General features: G+C 41.5%; 1 protein-coding gene across 4 annotated transcripts in view; it reads left to right on the top strand.

Annotated features, from left to right (window-relative positions):
• Window positions 1–547: 547 nt before the first annotated feature.
• LOC116491181 (WASH complex subunit 2-like) overlaps window positions 548–9,758 on the top strand; it is a 35,060-nt gene continuing 25,849 nt past the window's right edge. For all 4 annotated transcript variants that reach the window (XM_032190950.1, XM_032190952.1, XM_032190951.1 and 1 more), the window contains exons 1-11: window positions 548–575; window positions 648–761; window positions 900–1,064; window positions 2,661–2,726; window positions 3,340–3,513; window positions 4,147–4,240; window positions 4,635–4,693; window positions 5,485–5,532; window positions 6,769–6,858; window positions 7,384–7,471; window positions 9,395–9,463. In XM_032190950.1, coding sequence (XP_032046841.1) covers window positions 648–761; window positions 900–1,064; window positions 2,661–2,726; window positions 3,340–3,513; window positions 4,147–4,240; window positions 4,635–4,693; window positions 5,485–5,532; window positions 6,769–6,858; window positions 7,384–7,471; window positions 9,395–9,463 — 967 coding nt within the window. In that variant the 5' untranslated portion in view covers window positions 548–575. The remainder of the gene's footprint in view (window positions 576–647; window positions 762–899; window positions 1,065–2,660; window positions 2,727–3,339; window positions 3,514–4,146; window positions 4,241–4,634; window positions 4,694–5,484; window positions 5,533–6,768; window positions 6,859–7,383; window positions 7,472–9,394; window positions 9,464–9,758) is intronic.

Here is a 9,758-nt window from a genome sequence, read left to right as displayed (position 1 = left end):
CCAGGCAGACAAACACTTCACATTAACAACCAAGAACTTGTTGGATTTAATCCCACATTTCAATAAATATGGAAACTAACTAAAGGCTTTGCTGCTTTTTGGAATGCTGCAGAGGAAGGAACTGCGGCAAAACACCAAGAGCCTGGAGAATAATTTTAGATTAATCCCATCTGTGTAGCATTTTTACAACCTTGCTCAGGACATTGTTGTGAAACGACCCCGAACAAACATTTGTCTCCTTGCACTTTTTTTTTTTTATTTTATTTTCTGCTTTATTACGTGTATTAAAATTCTTGAAGTGCTACGGTTTGGGCCAGCCTAGTGGTGGTGTGTTTATATTACAGAGCTGGCACTGAGGAGGGCGGCTCGTTCCCCTCAGCCACACGCCCCGAGGCCTGCGGCCCGCCTGCTGCCGCCCGCCCCGCGCCCTGCTCCCGCGGCGCCGCCGCGCCCCCTGCCGGCCCGGCCGGGCCTCACGCAGGCCTCGCCCGGCTGTGGCGGAGGCTCCGGGCCCCGCCGGGCCTCACATGACCGCGCTCAGCTGACTGCGGGGAGGGGCCCGGCCCGCGGTCAGGGTGAGCGGCGGGGAGGCTGGAGGTGGCGGCCGCGGCCCCCCGGCCCCTCGGCTCACGGCCCTTCTCCCGCAGATGATGAACGGGGCGCGGGACGCGGCGGAGCCGGCGGCGGTGTGGGAGCGGCCCTGGTCGCTGGAGGAGATCCGTAAGGGCAGCCAGAGCTGGTCCTTGGCCTCGGACGCCGGGGTGAGCACCGGGGCCGGGGGTCGGGGCCGGGGCTGGGGCCAGGCGTGTGCGTGGCGGTGAGGGCGCGATCGCAGCCGGCTGTGGCGCTGGGGGGCAGAAGGAGCTGCCCCTAGCGCTGCCTTCCCCTGTCCCCGGCAGCTGCTGCGTTTCCTGCAAGAGTTCTCGCAGCAAACCATCTCCAGGACGCACGAGATCAAGAAGCAAGTGGACGGGCTGATCAGCGAAACAAAAGCCGCGGACTGCCGCCTCCACAATGTCTTCAACGACTTTCTCATGCTGTCAAACACCCAGTTCATAGAGAACGTGAGTATGGTGGTGTGTGGCGCCGAGCTTGTGCTTCAAACCCTGGTGGGTCCCCGCGCTGCAACGGGTAAAATGCTTTCGCTTTGTGGCAAGTGGTGGTTTATAAGCCACTCCATCTCTAAACACTTTGTTTTAAAAGGCCTCCCAACTCCTTTGTGAGTGATGCACAGTCCAAGATGTGTGGATTCCCTTTTGCCTCTTCTGCATTACTTGCCATGTTTACATGTGATGTGGTGACTGGGATTTCCTTTCCATTTCTTGGTGTATCTTTACAGGTAGCGTGAATGCAGCGCTTGGCTGCACTCGGTTGTCTGTCTAAGTATAAAGAATGCTGTACAGTGCTGTAGGCTTGCTCAGTGCTATTACACAAACTGCTTTTAACATAAAATTAAAGGTGCTAGTCTGCAGGTGGTTGTCTATTAATATTTGGTCAAGAAGAGCTGCCTGTTAATGAATTGTACCATTTTGTGATTGTTGCTATTTTGGAAGGGTTACAAGAAAGATGTGAAAGCCCCTTGTGATACTGTATTGCTAAAAGCTAGTGTGTAATTAAGATGTAGAGCTTTAATAGTTTTACACATTTGTGGGTTTTGTTTTTTTCCCTATCACTGGCCTTTATCAAGTATTTTGTTTTGATCAGCATTCCTCGCAAGCCACATGTATCTCCTCTGAAGCCATGATGCCATTATTGGAAAGATGCTGGCAGAGGACAAGGCAATGAAAATCTGGGTTTCTGTTGTGGGTGGCTTTTTTTCTTTTCTTTTCCTTTTTTTTTTTTTTTTTTTTTTCTCAGTACAGCAGTGTCTTTTCTGGCCTACCTTCACTGTTCAGCGTAATGACTTCACTGAGAACAGTTTGTACCAAATGTCTTAAGTCTTGGGTGCTTCAAAATGTTTGTGCCCAAATTTAAGTGCACAGAAATGGGTCCTCACTTCTAGTTCTCAATTTAGCAATAGAAAGAGATCTGTCTCTTCCAAGAGGATAACTTCCATCTGTGCTTGAGAGATTCAAGGGGTACTCTTTATTTCGCTGTGTCTCCTTGTAGCTGTTCCTACAAGAGAGTGCCAAAAGTGCTGGATGGAGGAACCATCAGAACAAACTGAAGGCTGAGGGAGGATGTGACCTTTCTCTGTAAGAACGGGAGAAAGATACAAAAAAAGGAGAAAAGCTGCTGGGTGACCAAACCTGACTGACCATAAATAAATTTAGTCTTGATTTTTGAAGGCTTCTGGAACAGCTTAATAATAGAGGGTTAAACAGTGTTGTGTGTATTTTTTTCAAACATATTTAGGTCAATCTGTGAATGGGATTAAATGCTCAACTTGTCTTCTTCTACTGTAGTGACATTTGCAGTCTTGAATCACCTCAGTTGGCTTGAGAGGCTGCATGATAGGAACTTGATAATGACTGCAACGCAGGAAGGAAGCTATGAAGATGCCTGGCATCATCTATGGTTTATTTCTTTTTTTAATATTTCATGAATTAATGTATAGTTTAATCACATATTAACAGTGTATTTTATTTTGTTGGCAGTGCTCATGATTTAGCCCTTGCAGCAGTACGTTGTTCTTGAGTTATTTGTGCTTGAATTTTTAGCGAGTCTATGATGAAGAAGTGGAAGAGCCTATTCCCAAAGCTGATGTTGGAGACAAAACAGAACAGGTAGTTAACTTAAGCTTCCATGAGTATTTACTTCTATGAGCTTACAAAGCAAAGTGTTTCCTTTCTCCTTGAAGTCTTTCTACTTTATAAGCTTATGGCATTCAAGCATAACATTGAAAAGTAGTATTGAAGCTTATGATAACCTGTTAGAGCCCCCCCAAACTCAATATTGTAATCTAGTAGACAAGACTTGTGTTGATATCTCAACAGCTATGCATATTTCTTCAGCAAGAGAATTGAGGCCTCAGGCCGTATTGAATTCAGAGGTAGTGAACTAGGGAAGCAAAATCTAACAACAATTCCCAGGGAGAGAAACTCAGAGCTTTTTTATATATCTTATAGTCTTAGTGTGTTATACCACAAAGGTTCCCTTGATGAGCTGGAAGCCCAAATAGGATAGTGCTTTGCTGGTGTGGGTCTTTAGAATGTCTCAGTTCACCAGGTTGATAAAGGTGAATTAAGGGGGGGGGGAAGCTCATGAAGGTCTTTCTCCTGCATATAGTGAAAAAGCTTTCTCCATACTAATCTGACGTTAAATTTTTGCATACGTGTTGCAGTGAGATTGAGTCTTGAATAAAATGCAATGACAGTGTGTGTTTTCTTGTTGTTAAAGGAAAGGACACGGGAACAGAAAGAAGCTGATCTGATTCCCAAAATCCAAGAAGCGGTGAATTATGGGTTGCAAGTTCTAGACAGTGCTTTTGAACAACTAGACATCAAAGCAGGCAACTCTGACTCGGAAGAGGAAGAAAGTAATGAAAGGGTGGAACTGATACTTGAGCCAAAGGTAGAGAGACCTGTTCTTGCTGGGAGCATTGCGTTTGAGTTTGGTTTTGTTGGACTTGCTCTTCACTTCTGCAAGCAGTGTCACTATGTTGATATAAAATTGATATTTTTTATCTAAAAAGAGGATTTGGTGACTATATCTAAAGCAGAAATGCTCGTTGCTGAGCTATTTTCTTGTGTAGCCTGCTTGTCTTGCAGTTGGGTTTATCTTTAAAGAATGTCTCACTTTATGGAATTATTTCAACAGCGATGAACTTGGAAATGAAAGTCTGAGTTCTGGGTGGAAGGGCACCTTTAAATGTCATGCTTTTTAGGTACAAACAGTGTCTTTCTAGTCATTTTTTACTGTACCAGTAATGAAGAATCCTAGATGTAGGATTTGCAAAGATATTTTTATGTTGTTAAGACATCTAGAAAATGTGCTGGGACCATACAAATAGAAGTAGCCCATGTTCTTTGACAGCGTTAAAAGGAATAAATCTCAGTTGGCCCACCTAACTTGAAGTGTATGTCTGGTGGGATTCTCATGAATCTAGTTTGTATCTTCCTTGCCTTAAAATAAGGGTTGTAGGATTCATTAGCAATGTAGAGCTGTTCCTAGATATCAGAAAGACTTCATGTTGTCTCTTTCTAGGATCTCTATATTGACAGGCCTTTACCTTACTTGATTGGCTCTCAGCAGTTCATGGAACAAGATGATGTTGGTCTTGGAGATCTGACTAGTGAAGGTATGTGCTGGAATGACCTTTTATTTCAATGGGAGTAACTAGCTCCTAATTTAAGACTTTGGTCTTTGGTTTTAATTTAATAGCTTTTGTTATGCTGCATAGTGTTTTTGCACGTTTAGATGCATACTGCAGTTAGCTGGCGAAACATGCACTAGGCTGTAACAACCACCTTTCCAAATATGTGAGTTATCAGTACCTTGTGCTCTGTGTTTTGGAAACACAAAATGCTAGAATTTCAGCAGACTACAAAGCACTTTCAAACCGCTCTTTTTAATCTGATTTTTAGTTCTCATCGCAAAGCCTTTAAAGTTGCAGTAGGTGTGTCTGCTGACCAGCAAGCTCTGTGTGCAGATGTCACGTCTGATCTTAACTTTTCTGTTTTCATTTAAACTAGAAGGATCAGTAGATAGTGATCGTGGAAGTGTGATTGACAGCGAAGAAAAGGATGAAGAGGTAAGCAACAGAGTACTAGCTACTTTGCATAGGTATTCATGAGTCCTTGTTTGCCTGCGAGGCCATTACCTACCTTGGTTTTCCGTGTGTGGTATCAAGACAGTATTGCAAGGTATGCTCCCTGTGTCAGTTGTAAATGTATTTTTCTGTTACTATTCTTACACAATAATTTCCTCTGCAGCCTTTCAGAAGAGCAGTAAAGTGGTGTTGGCTCTAACTGCTGTTATAGTAGAATATTTCAGACTGAAATTTTTTATTCCAGTTTAGTTTCACGTTGTGAAGCAAACTCAGCTTGAAGCTTTTGCAATGAACAATTGAATTGATGGAGGGCAAATTTGTTGTAAGTTACAGTGACAAAGAATGGAATGGAAACTAACAGGAATATATTTAAACAGGTTTCAGTAATGCACCTCCAGGCTTTGCCTTATGAATCCACTGCATTGGAATAACAAATTCTGATATTTTGTCTGCCTTAGCTGGAATGTTTCTGGTTTATGCATGTGTTGTAGAAGCACTCCCTTTTTCCTCAGGAATTTGCTTTTGGTATCTTTGTTCAACTAAAGTTTAATCCCTTTTGGGTTACTGAAATGGAGCTTGCTCTCTTTGCTAACTCACTGATGCTTTACTGAGCTCCTTTCATGAAGGTGGTCAGTGGTGGGCAAACAATCATGTGTTTGCAGTGAAGAGATGTGAATTTCTAAACCTAAGCAAGTCCAAAGTTTCTGAGCCCTATCCCTTAGCCACTGAATGAAGCAATGTGTGATGCTTGTCTTTGGTCTCTTATGTTCCAGGAATCAGATGATGAATTTGGAAACCCTAGTGAAGATGACCAAAAGACGGTATGATTATACACCTTGGTACCACCTGAAAGACTCACTGCTTGAGACAGACTGAGAATGTAATAAAGAGATCAGAGCTCTAGACAGTTAACTATTAAAAGGCTTGTTTAAGCCTGGTTTGTATAACTTTGTATGGGTAGGTTGTCCTGACTAGGTGGCACTATATTGTGCAGTTGAACCTGTACTGGGGTTAAAGACATGCTTGCAAGCCATCATTAGATGAAAAGCATATGTGCAATAGCATTGCCTGATATGTGTTTTCCTCAGCAATAACTTTGGTTCCAAGAGAGTTGAAAGAATCAACCCTAGGAAAACTAGGTTTCTGAGGGATTATTATGTCTAATTAAAGTTCTGAACTTGCAAAGCAAGTAGTAAGGAACAACGCAGTCTGGGTATGACATGAAATGAAAGATAAGAACAGTATGAAGCATTTGGAAAGTGTGACTATTTGGGTAACAAATGAAAAGAGAAAAATAAATGTTTAGGTTTAGAAATTCAAGCCTGACTTCAACTGTTGGTGCTAGGGGAAGGAATCTTATCCATGTTAAACGTATCAGTGAAAAAGAGACTTATACTGGGGACCCACCCGCTGAGAAGATGAGGGTCAAAAGAACAGTGTTTCAAAAACTAACCCTTTTTTAAAATTGTTAAAGCAATGTTACAAAAGCACTCAGATGTTAGTTACATGAAGTTGTATTGGTCTTCATAGGGTAACTTTGTATGCCTGATGTATTTTTAAGTACTTAGTAACTTAGTACTATATTTAAGATACTGCTATCTACGTTTGGAATAGCTCAAAATGGCAAAATTTTGTACTAGCTAATCTCAGTGTTCCAGATATAAGGCGTAATTACTAGGTCTTTGGTGGAGAGCAGTTAGTAAACTAAGGGAAACTGGGCAGACAAAGCAGTTCAGGCTTATGTACGGTAGCAGTACGCTCCTTGTGAGGACAGCCTCATTGTCCTCAGTTGATCCTGATTGAGAAATGTTTGGTGATGCACCATAGAGCTAGTGTACTAGAGAATACATTAAGTTACTTACAGCTAGAGGCACTCTGTTCTTACCTCTAAAAAGTTGTGTGGTACCTCAAACTGGCTGAATGTTTCCATCCTTTCAGTAAATTTGCTTTGAATATTTTATCGAAGCAGGTGGATTTTTAATTTTTTTTTTTTTTTGCTTATGCTTTTGTATGCCAACTTCAGGAGAACACAACAGAGTATTTATTTTTTTTCTTAGAGGACGGCACAGATGAGTGATGAAGATGATTATGATGGTGGTGATCTCTTTGACTCTGAAAAAGAGGAAGATGAGGATGGAGACATAGAGGTAAGCACAAAGACTGTAAGTAAATGTTGCCTCTTTGTGGGAATAGATTTTTTTACTTCTATCATGAAAAATCTGAAAGGTGTGATTATAACAGTAACTCTTGGTTACATGAGATGGGATCCTATAGAGAGGGCCTGTAAGAATCCTGTATGGTCTTTCAACGTGATTGTTCCAGTTTTGCTTCTTGAACCCTAAATTGGCATCAAAGCTGTCTCTAAATGTCATTAAGAAATTGTTGCATTTGTGTGTGGCAAATGCTTCTTGCTGGTCATGTTCCCAAAATAAGGTGATATTAAAAACTATTATCATAAAGGACTAGAAATGGCTTTTCCTTGATTCACACACAATCTCCTAATTCCTTTCTTAATAGAAAGTTACATTGCCTCTTATGAGTGCTTCAATCAAATTGTGGATAGGAAATTGTACAATTGAGGCTGTAGAATACAATACTTGCAATTGCAATTGCATCAAACTGGTAATGGGACTGCATATAAGGAATATGCTGTTATTTTCCATACTCCTCAGAAAAAGAAAAGACCGACATCATTTGCCGATGAGCTTGCAGCCCGAATCAAAGGAGAAGTACTGGTCAAAGAGGATGAAGACCGTTCGTGTAAGCTAACTCTTAAGCTTTGATACGTGATTGTGAAATAGTGGGATGCTCCTGAGAGTGTTGGACAGGAAACTTTGTGTAACAATATTTGAAATTACACAGATCTATTTTTGAGCATATATTGGGTGAAAGCCTGACAGGAGGAATTAAAGACACTATTATAATGGTTTTGTGCTCTGAGAAACATTTTGGTCATTACTTATAGGAATGAACACAAACCTACTGAGAGTTATAGTGGTAAACTTACTGCTTTCAGGTGAGAAAGGTCACTCCCCAGGTGCATATATTATAGTACAGGTTTTCTCTCTAATCTGATTCTCCACTGGTATGTAAAACTGCATGTTTGACCACATGTGCTTTGTGCGGTCTCTGTGCGGTCTTTTTTTTTGGTCTCTATAGTCTCTATGGTCTTTTGGTCTCTATACTTTCTGTGGTCGCTGTGGTCTCTTGGTCTCAATAGTCTTTTGGTCTCTTGGTATCGATAGTCTCTGTGGTCTCTATAGTCTTTTGATCTCTATATTTTCTATAGTCTTTTGGTCTCTGTGGTCCTTATAGTCTCTACAGTTTTTTGGTCTCTGTAGTCTCTATAGTCTTTTGGACTGTGTAGTCTCTATACTCTCTTGGTCTCTATGGTCTCTGTAGTCTGTACAGTCTTATGGTCTCTGGCCTTTTTTCGGTCTCAGTGGTCTCTCTAGTGTTTTTTTGGTCTCTGTATGGTCTCCTTTTGGCCTCTGATCTCTGTGGTATTTTTTTGGTCTCTGTGGTCTCTATAGTCTACAGTTTTTTGTTCTCTGTAGTCTCTATAGTCTTCTGGTCTGTGTAGTCTCTGTGGTCTTTGGTCTCTGTAGTCTCTGTAGTCTGTACACTCTTTTGGTCTCTATGGCCTTTTTTTGGTCTCTGTGGTCTCTATAGGCTTTTGGTCTCCTTTTGGTCTCTATGGGCTTTTTTGGCCTCTATGGTCTCTGTGGTCTTTCTGCTCTGTGATCTCTATGGTATTTTTATGGTCTCCATAGTCTCTATAGTCTCTGGTCTCTTGGTCTCTATAGTCTCTGTGGTCTTTGGTCTCTATACTCTCTACAGTCTTTTGGTCTCTGTGGACTTTATTTGGTCTCTTTTTTGATCTCTTTTTTCTGGTCTCTTCTTTGGTCTTTTTTTTGGCCTCTGTGGTCTCTACCGTCTTTTGGTCTCTATGGTCTCTACCGTTTCTTGGTCTCTGTGTTCTTTGTGGTCTCTTGGTCTCCATAGTCCCTATAGTCTCTGTGGTCTCTATAGTCTTTCGTTTTCTATAGTCTCTATAGTCTTTTTTTGGTGTATATGGTCTCTATGGTCTCTGTAGTTTTTTCGTGTTTATAGTCTCTATGGTCTTTTGGTCTCTATGGTCCTTACAGTCTTTTGGTCTCTATATGTATTTGTTCTTACTTGGTTCAAGCAGTCTACCTAGGATTTTGGATGTTGGAGTACTAAAAGCTATCAGATTAGCTTCTTATTGAGTTAGAGGCAAGTCTTCTGTTTATTGAAATAACCTTGTTGAGTGATGAGAGAGAGGGAATAAAACTTACAGATTTGTAACTGAATCATGGGATGACATATGTCTGGAGCCATTTGAGGTGCTCAAAGGTTCTGTATGCCCCGTGTGGGAGCTGTACCATCTGTAATGCTGCATTGCTCTCTGCCGTCTTGGGTGACACTAGTCAGTGTGTGGGCAACCATGTTGAACCTATAGTGTCTGCCAGAACGATGCCATTATGATTTCAAGTGTGTATTTTAGAATCTGTACCTTATAGAATTGCTTCAGTGGGTTGATTATACATATGTGAAGACATATAATCCAGTTTGATTATATTACTTTTTAAGGTTCTTTTTACTATAGGTTGAGCACAGGTTATAATGAATTTTCATTCATTTGAACTTTTCTTCTTAAAGCCCTGTCACCAGAGACTAAAACAAGGAAAACCGCAAAAGAGAAGAAGGAAGCTAGAGTTCCATCAGATGGTAGGATTTCCTCTTGTTTTTCAGTCATTGGCAGGGTTGTAAGACACTGCTTTAGAAAATGTGGTATCTGCAGTAGAAACTGGGTGGGATATCAGTGAACATCCTTCAGGGTGAGTGTGTACACAAATCTAGGTTGTGCTGCATGTGCAAAACAGGGCCAGAAATAGGCCTAGTGAGAGTTTCTTAAATGGGACATTGTGGAGTAACCATGTACAACCTGATCCATCTACAGCATCTTCTCTGTATGTATCATCTTTATAAGAGGGAGGGGCTGGAATTATACTAGTTTTTGTTT

This window comes from Aythya fuligula, chromosome 7 (assembly GCF_009819795.1).
Source record: "Aythya fuligula isolate bAytFul2 chromosome 7, bAytFul2.pri, whole genome shotgun sequence".
NCBI classification, from domain to species: domain Eukaryota; kingdom Metazoa; phylum Chordata; class Aves; order Anseriformes; family Anatidae; genus Aythya; species Aythya fuligula.
The sequence above is the reverse complement of the archived record's forward strand: the minus strand, read 5'-3'. Positions and strand labels throughout refer to the sequence as shown.